The 19,906-nt window shown below is 39.1% G+C and overlaps 2 protein-coding genes across 5 annotated transcripts in view; both read left to right on the top strand.

Moving 5' to 3' along the window:
• Positions 1 to 2,374: 2,374 nt before the first annotated feature.
• park7 (parkinson protein 7) lies at positions 2,375 to 7,734 on the top strand. The gene is made up of 6 exons (XM_020933898.2): positions 2,375 to 2,540; positions 2,829 to 2,930; positions 3,397 to 3,456; positions 3,916 to 3,985; positions 6,388 to 6,474; positions 7,237 to 7,734. The coding sequence occupies exons 1-6, from the start codon at positions 2,451 to 2,453 to the stop codon at positions 7,395 to 7,397; spliced, it is 570 nt and encodes a 189-aa protein (XP_020789557.2). The 5' UTR covers positions 2,375 to 2,450; the 3' UTR covers positions 7,398 to 7,734.
• A 241-nt stretch (positions 7,735 to 7,975) lies between these two features.
• Positions 7,976 to 19,906, top strand: part of kcnab2a (potassium voltage-gated channel subfamily A regulatory beta subunit 2a) — a 149,783-nt gene continuing 137,852 nt past the window's right edge. For 3 of the 4 annotated variants that reach the window (XM_055160202.1, XM_055160198.1, XM_055160199.1), the window contains exons 1-2: positions 7,977 to 8,062; positions 18,521 to 18,632. The gene's annotated coding sequence lies outside the window, so the exon portion shown is untranslated. Of the gene's footprint in view, positions 8,063 to 18,520; positions 18,633 to 19,906 lie in introns of all 4 variants that reach the window. The other variant, XM_055160200.1, reaches the window with a different exon arrangement.

The following is a 19,906-nucleotide window of genomic DNA, read 5'->3' as shown; positions in this document are numbered from 1 at the left end:
AATTATTGTTTGTTTTGTCTCAAGTCTTTGACCTCAAGTCCGAGTCAAATCCCAAGTCAAATACAGGCAAGTCCAAGTCGAGTCTCAAGTCACTGGCCTATAAGTCCAAGTCAAGTCCAAGTCTTTAGATTTTTGCAATTTATATGAATTTTAAACTAAACTGTACTTTAAAAAGTCATGGTACATTTATATATGAGTATTTATACAGTATACGAGAGTTCTAGATTAACTTTTTCCTTTTTAAATGTCTTGACAAGATCTTAGTGTGAATCATTACGGTGAAAACTGAAAGAATTCAGATTTAAAAGTGCTTCTCAAGTCTTCTCAAGTCACAAGAGTCAAGTCCCAAGTCACTGACCTTCAAGTCCAAGTCGAGTCTCAAGTCTTAGTCCATTTTATCAAGTCAAGTCTCAAGTCCTAAAAATAGTGACTCAAGTCTGACTAGAGTCCAAGTCACGACTTGCACGTCCCCACCTCTGCTTTATATATTCTCATTTGAATGATTACTCAGGAAGTTGGTTTTGAGTTTTAAAAATGTTATATTCCCAATAATCTCATTCCCAATAATCAATTTGCATATCTCCAGAACAATAACTGCAATATGTTTTATATTTTACAAACGTGAGTGCCCCCAAAAAGTCTCTACAAGGAAACACGCAGCACCAGAAAAGTTGCGCAGTGCACCTTTAAACCTCAATCACAACATTTAGCAGATTTCTGAAAGGTGGACAGAATATTGTCAGAATATTTAAAATAAAAAAATCAAGAAGAAAGGCAGCACTCATATTGACTCATAGATCAGGCAAATATAAGGACCAAAGTGCCAACATAGCCTAAAAACAATATTAAACTAGCTATTTCTTTTCTTTTCTGCATGACTTTTGGGTTGAACCTCAGCGGGTAAAGTGCACATTTGAGTTCACATTGGAATAACTGATGATACAGCCTATTTTCAAATTTGATATTCATGTATGCATTTTTTCTGTTAAGGATGAAGTTCAGGAAGGTTTCACATGTAATAAATTCTGATGGAGACAAGAACAGGCACCATTCACTCACCCATTAAACCATCAATCACCGTCAGCTGATTCACCAATTCTTACAAGGCCAATTTGCATGGGCAGTGAGAGTAAGCCCAAAAGCCTATAATTTATGTCTAGGTGGTCATCTCTTTGTCTCCATACATTATTTCCCATCTTAAACGAGACAATAAATCCTCCACAGACTGTAATATAATCTCTTAATCAGCGCCTTTGTCTTTGAGTCTGTGATATTGTTGTTTTCGCCATGTTCCCACGAGTCACTTTGAAACATATCCGCGCAATAATCACGCACTTTTAACGACTGGGGAATTAGTAAACGCACATAAGCGAATTAATGTATGGAGATGAGCTGTGGGTCTGCAGCAGTTGATCCCCGGGCGGAAGCATATGCGGCTAATCACCACTGTCTTCTTGGATTCAGTCAGAGGCACGCAATAAACAACCTGGTGCCAGCTCCCCCTACGCTTTCCCTTAATCTGCGTTTCAACTGGGCTCCGGTTCTCTGTCGTAAAAACATGTGAAAGTCAATCTAGGCACCCAGACACCAACACGCTAAAGCCCCATAGGATTTACACCGCAATATGAGTGTCTTAAGAGTTGCGTGAAGACAGACAGAACAAAGGGCCAGCAGGCTTGGATGTGTAATATTGGGATGGTGTCATAAAAAGAAAAAAAGTATTTAAAAGTTTCAGTAACTTGTGCTTTTACACAGTGGAGAAAGCTGCATCTTGCAAGACTTATATTGGCCTATACAGACAACCCTTGGATTATGCCGCCACCTGCTGGACAAAATTAATAATACACTATTCTGTAAATTCAAACTGCAACTTAAAAACACACATTTTACAAGGTTATATTTTAGGCTTTAACATCACTTAAAGATCAAATTGGTTTGTGGCTAAAATTCCTGGTGTAAAGGTGCACTGTGTAACTTGATAAGGGGTTGCCACCTACTTAAATATGTTGTTATTGCTTTGCCAAGAATGCTACAACGTATGGCACCAACTGTGGAGACGCAATTAATTTAATTTATTTAGCGACATACAAGCCTGTAATTGAACAAAATGCAAGCTACATAACTGAAGTATAATGCCAGATAAGTGTAATATTATAGTGTGGTCCTCTGAGTAGAAGTCTGCAGCCAGACGCTTGAAAATAGACCTATAAATATGCCTACCCATTCCACGAAATTATATTTTTAGACGTAGGATACTTACAAATAAAAATGCCTGATTATTTACAAAGAAATAAAACGATTTTTGTTTCGGTGAAAGAGGGAAATTTGAACCCAACATGGCAACCCCGCTCTCTTCAAACAGCCCACTGCGCATGCTCTGTTGCTTGTGCACTTGCATGGGTCGACAGGACATTTGTTTAGCATCTTTTTCATCTATAAAACAATAAATTATGGCGGGGAAAAAGGCTCTGGTGATCCTGTCTAATGGTGCAGAGGAGATGGAGACGGTTATTCCAACGGATGTGATGCGTAGAGCCGGGGTTTGTGTATTTTATAAGTTTTAGCAGGTAGTTAGCTAGGTAGAGTTGCGTAAATTCAGGTTAAAATGAATGACTTTCATTTGCAAGGTGATGTCTGTATGCTTCCACTGCTTGTAAATACACATATACCCTTCCCTAACCCACGGGTCTTGAACTGAAGTTATTGAAGTTATAACTGCGCAATAGTAGCAGTTAGCCTAAATGTCAAAGTTCACTGTCCATGCAACTATCAAATTAAAACTTGGCAGAATTGACGAAACACGTCTGCCTTTATTCATGTATTTGCAGATTGCAGTGACTGTTGCAGGACTGACTGGTAAAGAGCCAGTCACGTGCAGCAGGAATGTAGTCATCTGTCCTGATGCCAGTCTGGAGGAGGCCAGCAAACAGGTACATTTCTATACATTTCCCCCATAACTTAAAACCACAATTTCACAACACTTAATCTTCAGCAAAAGTTAGCCATGGTTTGCAAGCTTATAGTCTACAACAATATAATGGCTATGTTCTTGGCCAAAGTGAACAAAACTTTCTGGTGTCATACTTTCACTATGAGATTTCAGAGAAATCATTTCTAAATAGAAATCCCCTGATGATAACTAAAATGGCCACTAGTACTACGCCATTCGCAAGTGATATTTCCACAGACTTGTGTGAAATTATTCACTGTGATATTCATACTCCCACAAGAAGCTGTGCACAATAAAAACAGAAGAATTAGATGTAGCCAATTTTTTTTCAACATAAACTTTTTTCATTTATAAAAACATAGCCAAAATATTGTATAAAAGGCCTAGATGTTTTATCAACACTCATTCACCCTTTGTTCATATACCTTACATGTTTGTTCTTACAGGGTCCTTATGATGTGGTGCTTCTTCCTGGAGGGATGCCTGGGGCCCAGAACCTCGCTGAGGTGAGTCACAGTCTCTGAATAAATGTTCATAGTTACTTGCAAGTTTGACAAAATAGTCTTGTTAAGTATTTAGTTAATTAATTATTAAGTGATGCCCATGGCTGGAGATATGACTATAAACATGTTTTTTTGACTATCTCATCTTCAAGATAATAATATTAATATTTAGCAAATCACAAAATCACAACAAAGAGTTTGCACAAACCTTGATCATTTTTGTATAATTAAAACAGGCATTCATACAAGTGCTTAATCATGACTTACTGCCTTGGTCAGGCAGGTGCTGTGCGGTTTTGCTTTATCATGACATAAATTAGATCATGGTGATTACTGTGAGGTTTCTTTTCGCACAGCTTTTCTCAGCAGCCTTGGTCATCTATCACTTTGATTTCTGTAGCCCATGTCCATATGCTTTGAGAATGATTCAGCAGACATCTGTGTGCTCTGTGCTCTGTTCAGTCTCCTGCTGTGAAAGAGGTGCTGAAGGAGCAGGACGGGAGAAAAGGCCTGATCGCAGCCATCTGTGCAGGTGAGCCTTTGCATATAAAGTGTTTTTTCATACATTTTAATATGGTTATAATTTCAACTTTTAAACTCTAGGACCATATGAAAATTGTGTTAAAAGTACTGCGATTACATTTGCAATTTATTTATTTTTTATTTCAAAGTAGTGTGGTCACAATACCAAAATTTAAAATTAAGGAAAAGACTTGACTTGAAAAGACTTCATACCAATTTTGATACCACAACAAAGATAAATACATTTTTTTTAATACAAGGAAATGTTTACTACAAACCAAAAGATCAAGAACAGATCATTCTAAAATTACAAAGGTCCAACTTCATTTTCTTCAAAATTTATACCTGAGTAACAAACCTAGAGCTGAATAAAAACATATATTTTGTAGAGGTCTAAACTACAGAGTTGGCAGGTTATATGATAATAACAAAAAACTTAAATTGCTGTGTCTAACAAAAAAAAAACCTGCTTATGATGTATTATATATTTCAACAGTACTGAATGCTTTGATGTTGTAGCCTATGTTCCTCCATGACCTGTTCTGGCAGTGAAAACAGTCCATTTCTTGGCAGATTTGATGTAGTGACATTTATCTCTGACATTGGGTGCTGTGAGCGAGCTTTGGAAGGACAGTGTGAACAGTGAAACAGAACAATGCAGCAAAGTGGATTGAAGGGTGTCCTAGAAATGGCTGTATCCTCACAGGACTATAGGCCTAATGATCCTGCAGCATACAAGCTGTTCTGAGACTGGTTATTAATCCTGACAACAGACAAATTATATTAATATTGGTTTGTGGTAAATGAGCTTTTAATGATAATTCAAAGTAAATAAGTGTCTTTAGTGGTACAATACCTTGTTTTATATGATAACTTTTTTTAAAAAGAGGAGGTATTATGAAAAATTTACTTTTTGTAATTTTTTACCATTTGATAACATTGTTCCCTCATCAAAACATGCACGAAGTGGCTTTATTCCATCCATGGATGTTTGAGTAAACTTGTGATCGCTCCTGGGCCCTATTCAAACCCTCCTTACGGTTAGCAGTACGAGTATGAGTACTATGCTCAGCACACATGTAAGCCCTGCTCCTGCGCAGCCATTTTTCATAAATACCTTAAATTACATATTGTGTATTTATTTTTCAAGGGAGTTTCTATATTAAAATCAATTTGATCAAATGTATTGTGTGCTTGATGATATACCTTCACACCTTAGAAGTGTCAGATCTAGATGAGCAGATTTTGAACAAATGTGAGTAAATGACTTTGGGGCATTTTCCAGAGAAAAATCATCCCTAATAGTTATGCCTCTAGATTCTGTGACCACCAGGCCATTTTAGCATTTTCCCCATCACAGAAAGATGATCTTGATTGATTTTGTCTCAGGTTTCAGCCTCCTCCCTATCTCCCTGTTCGACTGTGGTTCTCATAAGTCTCCCCTGTCTCCTTTGGGTGCTGTGTTACCCGGCAGTCTGCTCTCTGTGCAGGGAAAGTGTAATCTAGAGACTGTTTGGGAAGGCAGCCAAGACGTCAGATCAATAACTTTCTATTTATTAACAGTTTTTGGATGAGCTCACTGCAGTGCTGCGAGGACAGAGCCGAAGAATAATGCAGCAGTCAGTGTTTTCTCTTTCTCACTTTGCTCTTTTCAGCACTGTCTTTGGAGGTTAAAACGTGGAGTGGTATTAGAAAGCAAAGATAGAAAATTTAACTTTGCTTTTGTCACAGTACAGTAAGGAAACTGTTTAGAAATGCATATGGAATTTTAATAGGTCATTGATGGTGTTGACAAGATTTATTGCAGTCTAATCTAAATTGCAATTTCAGTGGTCACAATTAGCAAATGGCAGACACTTACTTTAGTAGAATTTCCTTTGCAAATAACAAAAAAATCCTCTTATTATCTAAAAATATGGCCAATACCCTAGTTTTTGATTTCTGCAAACATGTTCTAAAATGTAAGGGATTCTTGCAATGGCTTAGCTGTTCATATTTCAGTCTTTTTTGCCAGTGTTCCTAGATTTAAAACATGAACTTAAAACACGATCCTACTATTGAAACATAAATTGGAAATCTAATCTCAGTTACAATACTGCTCAACGAAATCTCAGTTAGATATGTTTTCAAAATGATTCAGCTATGATATAATTTGCTAAAGTGTTTTATGAAATGGCAAACACAGTGCATTGTTTATGCATTTGTTGTCACCTCTCACACAATGTAATGTGACACTTGCCCTTCAGTTTATAATATTGCATCATATCCATTTTTTCAGCTATAATAACAGTCTGTTTTGTTCTACCCTTGACCCTCTTAAGTGCTCAGAAAAACAGACCTAAATGAGCTAAATACAGCCTCCTCCTGTGGTGCTGATGTTAAATGGAGCTTAAAGATCTGTTCCCTCCACAGGTCCCACAGCTCTTCTGGCTCACGGCATCGGGTTCGGAAGCACGGTCACCACTCACCCCGGCATGAAGGAGAAGATGATGGTCGGAGGTAAGAATAAAAAAGGATATCATAAACAGACTTATGTGGTTTTACCTTACATTGTTTATATTGGATTACATTAGAACATAATACTAATTATACTATATATACATAACACTGATTATACTATTAGTTATAAAACCATTAGCTCAAAATATATGTATGAAGGTATACTTTCTGACACTTATTTATTGTGCAGTTATTCAGTTACAGGTGTTTTTCCAACCCAAAAAAATACCTTGAAAAACATTTTACTATGAGCGGGGTCAGTTCTCTATAGATCTTTAACTTGACTTGGTGGCGTCGCCTCCATGGAGAAGATGGATATGTTTAATTCCATACTGTAAGACAAACAAGGCACTGCCACCAGAAAAGTTACATAGTACATCTTTAACCAATGCAACTTTTAAAATATCTCTCCACACTTAATTATTCATTACATAAAACCTCTTCTAATCTAGCTCATTCAGTATAAAATGACAAGAGACTGAACATTGGTAATTTGGTAATGTCTTGCATTTACATAGTAGAGACAGCAGATGGTGCTGTGCTAACTTAGTTTTAGAGGAAGAATCTTGTCATTATGCAGCAGAGGAGAGCACAGCACAGAGGAGGAGACAGATGCGGAAATTTGACAGAACATGCTAGAAGTAGGTCACCTTAAAGATTGATAGGTGATCTAAGTGCATAGGGTTGAGTGAGTGAGTGATCCAATCGATTATGTCATATTGCAAACATTGTATGGTTTTCTTCTTTTTTTCCCCCTCTAAGATCACTATAAATATTCTGAAGCCCGTGTTCAGAAGGATGGACATTACATCACCAGCCGTGGGCCAGGAACCAGTTTTGAGTTTGCTCTCACCATCGTCGAAGAACTTATGGGGGCTGAAGTTGCAGCTCAAGTCAAAGCTCCTCTCCTGGTGAAAGACTGAGTGGAATGATGATACTACTTAGACTAATACATACTGTACTTTGCACTTGCCCGGCAGACTTCAACGCAGACACTTCTAATCCATTATAGCTGGCACAAATAGTCAATGTCACTTGTGCCATATTGCTATTCCAGGGACTTATGATGCTACTTTGTCTTGCTAAGTGAGACATTAAAGGTGCCCTTGATGTCAAAAAGTGGATGGATGAGAATGTAAAGCTTTTGAAATGGTTATATATTTTGGTTCATATGCCCTTTCCAATGACTATGTGAGTGATCTATATTCATTTACTGATTAAATTTCTTGTTTATGGTCATTAAAGCATTTAAAAGGTAAAGGTCTGTCTTTTGTGTTGTCTTCATTTTAGAGGTCATGGTGACTTTCCCTGCCTGCAGTGGTTGGTTGCTTGTTGATACCTAAATATAGGCTGCTAAATGCAATGTACTGTGAGATCCTGGGAGAACGCGGGAAGCTGAAACCGAACTTATTGACAAATGCCCCGACCAATCAGAAGCCTCGGTCTGGCTGCAGTTGTGCCAAACTTGGCCAATGCGCGCACGGCCGCAGCCAGAGGGGCGGGGCGCAGTTGCAACGCGTGGTGGGTCTGACGAGCAACAAAATCCAGAGGGTTTTGACAGTGAAAGGAAGCAGTGTATCGCCATAAGGTAGGACATTTTGGCTGTTTGTGTTAACTAAAAGTGGCAGGTGTTATGTCCACGCGCTTGTCTGCTGTAATTGATCTTTCTATCATTCAAACATACTGTTCTTTTTCGCATTGTACGCAACCAGACGACCAGCAGATCCTAACCATTTTAAATTGACATGAGATGTTTTAGTATGATCAAGCAGCATTTTATCTGATGTTACTCTGACTATATTATGTCAATTGTATGTTTAGCATTCGTGAGAGAGGCTATCATCATAAGTTCCTCGCTAACCATGTTGTTGTAATGGACTGACTCGTCTCAGATTGGCCAGGCAGTCTGTCGTTAGCTAAATATGACAGTATAAACATATGCATATTAATAATAAGCGCCCACTGATTTGGGAGACAAATACGAGGGTGGACGATCCGCATTGGTACGAGTGGGATGACAGCGCTGCAGATGTGAAGCGACGAGAAGATCCAGGGAGCTGTCCACTCTCAGCGCCGCAGTCAGGGATGTCTCTGCGGCTAACAGTGCGCCAGAGGCCGGGTGCACTCCCCCAGAAGACCCGAAACATAAACCTGTAAGCGGAGCTGTGTCAGAGGGGCATACACTATTAATACTATGATAATAAATCTATTATAACCCATGGAAAGGAGCATTAAAGATGTGGTGTTCATGATTTGGGGGTTATGCCGAGATTGAGTAAACCATAGCACCTGGCACCCCGTTTTACGCAGTCTGCTGAGTTGGGCAGCTCTGAGCTAACAGGTTGCCCAAGTTGTCGCAGGGATTAGAAATGGTCTGAAGTCAGAACAGTCGATCTGAACATCAATATTTGCTTTCATATAGAATGCACACAGCGTCTCTTTGTATTGTTTAGTTGATTGCATATTCCTTTAGATTTCCAAGTTTAATAGACTACAAAATGTTATGTCAAAAGGCTTAAAATAGAGGATGGTTGGTATAGCATATTTTTTACTTCAGATAAATGTCAATCATTTTAGCTGAAATGCAGTTATTTTGTTCTTTTAGTATAGTTCTACTACGGAAAGGAAAGTGATGCGTAATGTCTGTTTGCATTTTTAGTCATTGTGTGCTTTTGTTTTGAGATGATCAGGCAAAAGCGGGCTTGGGTAGAGATGAATCACTGTGGCCATCTCTAGGGACATCCCCAAAGAAGATAAGATGATATATTACTACACAAAGCAAGCATAGGATCTAGTTGTAATTACTTAACAAGATTGTTTTGTAAGATCATTTTGCAGTTTCAAGTAAAATAGAAAGTGAGTTGCATAAACTAAAACTGTGGATTACTTGCTCAATGTGATGTGTTAATTTTAAATCTGCAGGTCATTATTTGAATGCCAGATTTAATGTTGTAGCCAAATGATCATGCATGTATTAATGATGCATATTTGAAAAGGATTTAGCGGCATATGTTGAAATGAGAGATAGCACTAAAGTAAGAAGATTAATCAGTCAACCTACAGATGCACTTGCCACTTTGCACTTTTACAGGAAGATCTCGAGGTGTTACTTCATGTTGGTCATGTTGCAGTGCAGAGAGCTGCATTAGTCATTTCGAGTAGAAGAGGGTGTATTTTGTACTATTGGGAAATGGTTGTACTCATGCTGAGCAAAGCAGAAGTAATATAAGTGTCAATGGTCATGCGACGACTTTTCTGCGAATTTACTGCAACATGAAAGTGACCTTTAATAATGTCTGTAATGAAAGCCAGTATTGTAATGTATAAATGTAATAAATATGTTACAGCATTCAAGTAAGTCAGTGTGAATTAAAATGACCTACAGACTGAAACTGAGTCGATCCATTTCTGCCTCTTTGAAGTTCATGAATGACAACGGTATATGTAGTAAAACATTATTTATGAGACCTCTGAGCCAGTAGTTTAAACATGGCCGTAAACTAGAATTCAACAAAAATCTCTGCCTAATACCTGCTCCAACTGGAGGTCTGTGTTTTCTTTCATAGAAGTCCAATTGTAGTTTGTCAGTGAACACTTCTGCATATTGGTGATGTAAGTGGCATTAATATTATTCTCCCAAAGGTTATAATGCAAACATGCCTTCTATAAGAGAATACATTGGTGATGGAAGTGGCATTGCATTCCTCTCCATGCTGGTCTCATTATGGCTGTGCACCTGTTTACTGCAGTTGTTTTGGCTCCTGGTGAATTTTTATGGCGAGTTGTTTGCCCTTTAACAGCCCATAGCGTTTTAGCCTGTCCACTGCTTGTCATTTGGAGACAGCATCAGCCCATTATGGTAGATGTGCCAAAAGCTGAACATCTTGAGATGAAATGAGTGAAGAATTGAAATGTCAGACTTGGATGGAGTTTGGTGGCAGCTGTGGAGCACTTAATGCCGTGTTTTGCAGTCGGATATTTCTGGAATGTTAACAATTTGCACTGTTGCACGTAACATGTTAGAATTATTCTGCTCGAGCAGCCGTACAGTAAAGGGCTGCAGGCTTGGCTCCCTATTTCTGGATGGGGCAGAGGAGAGAGGCACATGCAGGGGGAGGGGGCTCTGGGCATTGAGACTGACTCATTGGTTTAGCTAATGATGTAATTAGAGTGGTGCACTTGCATCTCCTGATTAGATCCCTCCTTTGGGCTGACGTTTTGATGGGAAACGCTGCATTTTCTTGCGTTTCATTGGGAAATCAATTTGTAAATGCTATCAGTCAGCTTTGAGGATGTTTTCAAATGCCTTTTTTTTTAGAACTTGGGAATTTTGTGCAAAAGGCTATTTTAATCTGCAAATATGGCGTGATTTTGTGTTATCATTGTTTTGTCTTGTCTAGCCAGGGCTCTGATCTGTATGCACAGATAACAGCTCCTCTCACCGTCTGTTTGAAAGCAGGATGGTCTGGTGCCCTCCTCACAGAAATTATGCCTTTCACTATCCGGTGTGCAAGTGTGGTGTGTCATATGCAGGGCAAATACCTCTCAAATATTCCCTGTACCAATTCAAGTTAGAGTTTCTCCTGTTACAGCTGTTCTCAAGCTTTTGTAATATGTCATTTACCGTGTTTGTTTTCCTCGTATTTGTCTGATTTGTTACTATGTACACCAGTCCCATTCATTACAGTTTGAAGGACTGAAATTGCATCTGGGAGCTGATCTGATTTTAAATATATCTTAGCTAAAGAAAGTGATATAAACAACTTTCAAATACAGTCACTGCTTGTGTTTAGTGTCTACTGCTTGTTGCTGATTGATGAAGCAGGTGACAATCATGCAGTCATGCATGATTGGCAGTCATGTCAGTGAACTCACCACAAAACCTTTTTATATCTCCTCTCTGTAACTACAGTGTGAATCTCCACCATGAGCAGTGAGATACCACAGCAGACATAGGGCAGGACAGGCTGTAAAAGTCTTAAAGTCACACTATGGTCTAAGGCCTTTACCTGAAATGTTCCACAGTATGGCATCAAACATATATCTCTTCTGTTTCTTAAGTTATGCTAAAATATCTTGAACAACACATTCATACTGGGATACCTCTTCGATCTAACCTGTTGCTATGGCTTCGCCAGCTGGTTTCCCTGAGTTAAGTTTAATGCCATAGTACGGAACATTCCAGGGAATGCAATAGCATCTCCATGGAGACAAGCAGGTGGAAGACCCTCCATCAGAAAAGTGACATACTGCACCTTTTACATATTCATCACTATCTTTATCGACTTGTTTTTTAGTATTTTCAATGCTATACAAGGCAAAACATGACCATTTGCACTAAGTTTTAATCAGACATTTTGCCTGTAGAGTTGAAAACAATTGATGTAATTGTCCATATGGTGTCTGCACATGATGAGCTAAGAAGAGTGTGTACTTTTAGAAGGCATGCAACTTGACTAGGTAATTTAAGTGTTTCATTTTCAAACACAGAGGTTAATGAAAAATGTTGAACTCAGCCGTTGTCTGTTCCACTTAACTCTTCTCGATTAGCTTGGCTGCTCTGACAATACAACAAGGACTCAAATAAAAATGCAAAGTGGACTGATCTGCTTGTATTATTGATTGTTGGTGAATATTGTGGTGTCAGATTAAAGGTTTTACAGGAACTAAACCAGTGACATGTTAATCAAAGTTTGGAGAACTTACTAAGACTTACTAGGAAGTAGTGGTAAAACTGTCACTCAACACAAAGATATTCACAACAGATGTAACCTTGAGCTCTTGAATTTACTCCACGCAACTTTGCACTCTGTATATTCTTAGACTACTTTCTGGAATTAGTAAGGCTGTTACTGATCGTTTTGGATAGAATCATTATACTGTGCTAAGCTTTGTTCCATTCTGCAATCCAGCTACTTATTCTATAGTCTGCCAATTCATCAAACCCAGATGCAATAGTAAACGAGGGGACAATATACACAAAAATGAATACATTTTTAGTTTTATTAAAATGTGCCCAAAATTTTGAGGTTGTGGACTGAGTGTTAACTGCTAAAGTGCAAAAATACAATATTAATTTTGCAGCATAGTTTTTATCTTAGTGTCTGGGGTGAGGGAAGTCTGGGAGTCCCTGCTTAGACTGCTGCTGGGTTGTTTTATTGTTTTTTTCCATTTACTTGAATAATTGCGGCCATTCAAATTGGATTTCCGATTTGAGATCTTGCAGCCCTACTACAGATCAGTGATTCCACCAGTTTTTAACATTAACCCACTGTAGCCTTGTCCATGTTCCACGAATGGAGGCCACAATGATGAACTGCTATAGACCTCACCAGGCTGTCACTGGTCATAATGTATTGGCTGACTGATGTAGTACCTGTGCCTGAGCTGTGACAGCAGAGTGACTCTCATGTAGATTTGGTGAGTAACAGTATCAGGCTAATTCCCCAGACTGTGGTGTTTAGTGAAAACCTGTCAGTGCCGTTCTCTATGTGTGCTAATCCCAGAGCGGCCCACTGACTGCACTAAAACTCTAATGGCCTTTTCCACAGTAGCCCCCAGAGGCCTTCACTCAGCTCAATACAAGCTCCAACAGCCTGTGTAAACTCGCCTATCACAATACTAGTGTTTTTAATAAATAGCTGAACATTGATTGACACACTAGCCACATTAAGAAAGGTTTACTCCAAATAAATTAGGATTAAAGAAGGATTAGAAATGGATTTTATGAAGGTATTATACTGAAATTAGACATACGAAAGTGATGGTAAACCAGGACAAATCAAGAACTAAACCAAGACGGATCTAGATCTAAACCAGGACTAGGGTTGGGTATCGTTAAGAAGTCGCTGATACGATACATACCTCGATACATAGGCCACGATACGATACATATCTTGATACAGTGTACTTTCAATTCGATACAATATATTTCAAATTGATTAGATAAAATTCAATAAAAAAGGGCTAAATCATGGCTGTGATATTAAAAGTCTTTGTAAAAACATTTGTTGTGCAAAGTTAGTATAAAACACAAATATTTTAATCCTTAAAACAGTGAAAATGTCAAATGTGTTTCCTTCCACTAAACAAGCAACAAAACTGTAGCGCTGTAACAAAATATTTTAATAAAATATACCAAAAAAAATACTGATATATACTTATAAATATATTGATACAGCAGCCTATGATATCGATACTGTATCACCACATTAAATAATACGATATATCGATATTTCAATATTTTTGCACACCCCTAACCAGGACTGAACTTGAACTTGCTCAGGATTTAATCATAATCATAAAAAGGGTTAGATGAACTTAAAGGACATATGCCCCCTGCCCTGTACTTACTTCTCTCCCATAAAATGTAGTTATCCATAGTTGGGACTGTCAGCATGGCATGGCAGTGGCCTTGTTTACTTTATTAAGTTGTTTTAGATCAATATCATTTAAAATGTCACAAATATTTTTTGAAAGTAATACGGATGTCATCAATTATTAATCTATAGCAGACAAAAGCATAATATGTCTTCTGTGGATTGATCTAAACTGCCTCTAAGTTATTACAGCCAAAGAACTGTACTGCAATGGCTGGAGCAGCAGTCACCATGAGAACCATAGCATTTACAACCTTGTTTTCGTACTTGGCAGTCTTGTACTGTTTATGAATGCTAATTATATCACAGCAACTTCCCAATTAGAAGTTAATGTGTGCACTGTTTAAAAATGTGCAAATAACCAGTTTGACTCGAGAGAGACGTGAGATAATCAGCCTGTTACTTGAAAGCTTTCAAATTAAACTCATTTGCATCACTTGACAAAGCAAGAGAGCACCAGCAGGAAAATTCTGATTCTATGTTTTTGTGATTATTTTTGGATACTTCTTTACGGTTGGGCAATTAATAGAATTTTAATGAAGATCAAGATTCAGTTTGTCAGTGATAGACTTGGGCCTTTTTAATCAAGAAGTCTACAGCCAATCTTCTGTCAGTAAACCCATGTGGTTTTGGGCAAAGTTCAGACTCTGGAGGAAGAATGACTTTGGTGCATTGTATAACTTTTCTGCTGGAGGGTCAGTCAAATGCTTTTCTCCATGGAGATGCTATTGCTTTATCTGGAATGTTTCACAGCATGGTATTAAACCTTTCTATCTTCATGAAGACCAAACCAGATCAAATTATAGGTCAGATCTCTGGAGAGGCGACCCCACTCACAGTCTGTTTTTCTAGGCGTTTTTAAGCTGTAAAACTACCTGTAATTGAATAAATGTAAGGAGAGCTGTTTCATGTCATACTGTGGAATATTCTAGGCAGAGCAATGACATATAGAAACAAGCAGGTGGTGGACCCCCAATCAGAAAGTTACGTAGTGCACCTTTAATGTCTATCGAGTTCATGAAATCAGTATTGAAAGACATTTACATTTTTTTAGGAAGGAAATTAGATTGAAATCAAAATTTGCTATTGACCCATTTGTGGAAACTTGTTGCTTTTTCCCCAGCCCTTTTCACATTGTATTAAAAGTTTTCTGCAATTTAGAGTTACCTTCCTTGACAGAGTTTAAACGTTTTTATCTGATTAAATATGGATATAGCAGTTTTCTTGTTGGTGAGATATAGACTTAGAGTTACTAAAGTTAAAGGTGCACTGTGCAGCTTTTCTAGTGGAAGGTTCGCCTCCTGCTTGTCTTCATAGCCATTTTCCACACTATGGCATTAAACTTATCAATTTCCATAAAGACGAGCACACCACCAGGCCAAGTTAGAGATCAGATCTGTGGAGAGGCAAGCCCACTTAGTACAAATGCATGCTTTTCAAGGAGTTTCTGATCAATAAAAACATTGATAATTAAATATATGCAAGATAGTTGACTTTATTGCCATACTGTTGAACATTCTGGGTAAAGCAATAACATCTCTGTGCGACTTACAGGTGGCGGACCCTTCACCAAAAAAGTTAAACAGTGCACCTTTTAACAATATTTTCGCTGCCAATAATCATGTCATATGTCTTTGGGTTCTCTGATCGTTTCTTTGACTTATCTTTGGTTCATCTATTCAAGCAACACAATAGAGTTTGAGATAAGCACTTTATGAACCCCAGTGCACAGCAGTCTGTCCTTGGCCTTCCATTTGCAGTCTGCCTGGTACACATTCCGATCTGCTTGCTGTTACTGTGCTGCTGCTGGGACAGAGTCTGGCAGAGGAGATGGATATGCTTCGACTGGGCTCTAGCTCAAAGAGAAAGGCCAGGCACAGTGGTCCGCAACAGTGGAGCAGGCCTGTTCCTTTGGGCTCACAAACACTCCCACAAAAAGAAAAGGTGAAGCAAGTTTACTCAAATGCAACTCAAATAGTGTTAAAATGGTTTTCGGCTGTGGTGGAGCAACATAAATCACTCAACATTGTAGTAAGATTTCATTCATTATTATACCATATGTTATGATTATGAAGATTATTGGAGACAGCTATCTATAACTAACTCTAATTTAATTTCCCCATTCACTTGGCACTTCTTAGCACTTAGCTTTGAGTTGTTGAGTTTCACATCAGTTTTAACCTTAAACTATATTGTGTTTGTTACCAAATTTAAAGGCCAGTTTAAACCTGTTTCAAGTGAACCAATCAAATTTTTATTATCATATATTCTTTTTTGTCTATACATAGTCAAAGAGGAATAATTGCTATATCATGTTGTTATTGGCCTATTGCTAAAACATAATATAAAGGGGCATATAGAATTTCCCTTATGCCTGATGCTACTTTGCTTGTATGGCATGTACACATATGTAACTCACATGGGAACTGGGATGTGCAGTACTTTGAAGACATGTACAAGGCAATTTGTTTATGAGCTTCCTGACGGTAAGGATCGGTCCTGTGTACAGTAATGTCTGCAGTAATGTGTATGTACCACATTATTGATCAGCACGGGGAAATAATCCTCTTATTTGCCCCCTCCTCTCTGTCAGTGGAGGTGTTTGTGCTATGGTAGATATAGGATTATACAGTCTTTTCAAAGCATACCTGTGATCATGGGACAGGGCTCAGTGAAGCTTGAACACATTTCTGGCAGATAACTTGTCACATCATAGATTTATTTACTAACCCACTGGCATGTTGAGAACTGGATCAGTGGATGTCATGAATTTAAGCCCTTCTATCCCTAATAAAGCCGGAGTTTTCATGTTTGGGTACATGTTCAGTTTAGCTCATACTCAGACTTGTGACTTTATAGCTGCGTAAGATAGAATCTAAACATAATATGCAGTCTAATGCAGCACTCCCAACAGTCAGCAGAGAACTATTTGGGAGTGCTAACACCCCTTTTTGGTCGTTGCAATCTCAGCATATTATCCACTAGTCACTGGGAGATCATCATCTAAACCAGGGATTCTCAAACTTTTCAGGACCCCCAAAATAACTAAACCCTCATTGGAAAATTGCAAAAAAAAAAAAAGCACAGGTCTAAACCAAGTAGTCTATTGCAAGATACACCATTAAAGACATAACTTCAATTAAGCATAAAATGCTTTTTTTAGCTTTGTTTTTGTTTTATTTGAGCATATGCCCAAGTAAATTTCCCCATGGGTCTAAATCAGGGGTGCGAACTACGTCAATCCCGATCTACCAGTCGATCGCCAAGGTCGTGTGGGTAGATCGCCGTGTCTTAGTACTCGTCTCGGACTCGATCGCGTTTGGACTCGGTCTTGTCTCTCACTCAAGGTCTGACACTCAACAAGTGCGATCATATTTCATTACGGCCGCTGCTGTTGCCAATAAACTTGTAGCGGGGTGCAGGAGCGTGTGGGGCGTCTCAGTGCAGCCTGTGCGCTCATTTGAAACCCGCAGAGACTCTACGGCACGTCACAAATACACACGCTCCCTATGCATGGCTTGTCTGCAACAGCGTGTGCCCTCGTGTACCAGCGTGCATCACAGGGCAGGTTAAACTTCCTAAACATCCTACCTGTCCATCTGCCTCACGTCAGCACGCCGCCCCTTGCCTTTTCACGCTCTCGCTCCTTCCTGCGTACAGCGAACACAAGCCCCTTCCACAGTGCGCGCTGATTAAAAGAGCAAGACGAAACGTGAAGCAAAAACGAGTCTAAATTTGTGTTACAGTGTTGGCACAAAGCAGGTCTACAGCAGAGAGCAGATCTACAGAACAGACCTACTGCCACATTTGGCTGAACTTTGCCTAACAAAAGTGCACAAATGCATCTGTGTTTGTCACGATGTGCGTTTGGTTTGGTAAATGTGCAGAGGCTGGTAAATATCACTGCAAAACCAGAAACGAATGCAACTCCAGTTTAGAACTTTAAAAAGCAGGTTTAAAAATCTTACCTACTTCCTTCACTTTTTTCGCAGTTTTGTGTAAAGTGCTAGAGATCGTTCTCTTAAAGAAGGGGTTCTCAAACTGTGGCTGAGAGTCCAAAAAAGGGGCACAGAGTGTTTCAGTGCAGTTTGCTTGGCTTTGTATTAGGTAGATCATTTTGACTTGGTCATTTTGTAAGTAGCTCGCATGCTGAAAAGTGCTGCTGCAAGTTTAAAGTTTGAGTGTATGATAGTTTATGGTCCTTTATGTTGTTTGATTTGTACATGATCAAATCCTAGCTTGTTTCCAAATTGAATCATCCATTTTAAATCTGTTCATCCCGATATTACCACTCTGAGAGGGTGTTGAAATATACATTCTAAAAACTGCACTGTAATAATGACCTGCAGCTCTAAACCCGCCCAGTATTGCTCATTACGGCCGTACAGTTATTACACTGTCACTGCTGCCCCATTCTTCTTACTCGCTCTCCTCACCAGCTGATTCACTGAATACACTCTTTGTCAAATGCTGACAGTGCACTTGGATCTGTGCGTGTAGCCGGGCATGGTGGGGGGGGACGGGAGGGGCCGTGTTTCCCTTTAATGCATCTGCCCACTCTCTTAATACATCCGCCCTCACTCCCTTCCCCTCGTCGCTGCCTCACTTTCTGTCACTCTTGTATCACTTATTATTTCTTATCGTCATCTGTTTATGTGTTCATATAGCTGGGCAGAAGGACCTCTCACTCATCCCTCCATCTTATCCTGTCTTGTGGATTTTTTGGCTCTGCATTTCTCGTGTGTGTCTTCACTGCGCTTGAACTAGCCGCTGACAGAGGTGGGTTACACGTTCATGTTTATTTTATTTATTATTTTACCTGGTTTGAAGATCTCTCTTTCTATCCCACGTCTCTTTCCTCTTCTCTCAAACAAATAGCCTCAGTATTCTGTCTCACACAACATACTAGTAGCACCCAAGGTAACTCATCTTACTCTAGTGTAGCCGCACTGAAAGCACTCTTTGCACACCGTATTGTGCTCTATCACGCTCTCTCCTCTTCCTCTGATTGTCGTTCATGTATAATGCATGTTCTGTCATTTTGGATTTTTGCAACAGACGCACTGGTCGGGTTTTTAAAGACTTTAAAAATAACTGCACTCCAAGTCACCTATAAAAATATGCTAAGTGGTGCGTTCATGCGAGAAAGCCTGGTACTTCCTATTCACCTTACCTGCCCCGCTGATGAAGAGTTACCAACTGTTGCTGTATCCATCCCTCTAGGTGAAGAGTTTGAGCATTTCTAGTGCTGGGGTTGAGGTGATTGTAGCAGGCATGTTGTGACATTTATCCGTGTTCCCATCTGATTTACATTGTTAGAGAGCTCGTTTCTTTGCATGTGATAGTAGTTTACATTGGCGTGCTTGGGAATGTGCGCCTGTCTGCCCGTGGGCTCTGGTCCAGGGGGAAAGGCGGAGAGGAGGCAGGCTGCAGCGTTTAGCAGAGTTTGGTGCAATAAGCTGTTGAATGCTGAAGAGGGAGGTAGCAGGCACAGAGCAGGTTTGTGCGCAGGAGTGCCCTTTCTCTGGGAGATGGTATTGTATGTAAATTGTTCCGCACTTAAATCTCCACACTTAAATAATGAAATTGTGAAATATTGTTCCAGCTTTCATATACTGAACAAGTAATTATTGCGACAGGCCTATGTATAGGGAAATGTGTCCTCTGTAGGGGTGTAACGATATCCAAGTCTCACAATACGATATTGTCACGGTAAGAACGGTACGATATTTATTGCGATATCGTGGGAACGCTCACGATATGAAGGGGAGTCTCGATTAGGAATGTAACAATATCCAAATCTCTTACGATATTTACACAATATTTTCACAGTATACATCTCACGATATACGATATTTTAACTGTTAATACTGCTACTTTTTCCTCTTAAAATGCCTTGACAAGACTTAATCCAAAGAATTAAGACTTAAAAGTGCTTAGAACTGTTATTTCTTCTTGTAGTCTACACTGAAACAGAGCAAAGGATCATGGTCTATGTAGTTCCCTCTGTCTTTTGTAACTGTTGCTGCACCATATCTCTTCATTTAAGCAAA

This window comes from Boleophthalmus pectinirostris, unplaced genomic scaffold (assembly GCF_026225935.1).
Source record: "Boleophthalmus pectinirostris isolate CB_2022bp ecotype Guang Dong unplaced genomic scaffold, ASM2622593v1 HiC_scaffold_3, whole genome shotgun sequence".
NCBI classification, from domain to species: domain Eukaryota; kingdom Metazoa; phylum Chordata; class Actinopteri; order Gobiiformes; family Gobiidae; genus Boleophthalmus; species Boleophthalmus pectinirostris.
The sequence above is the reverse complement of the archived record's forward strand: the minus strand, read 5'-3'. Positions and strand labels throughout refer to the sequence as shown.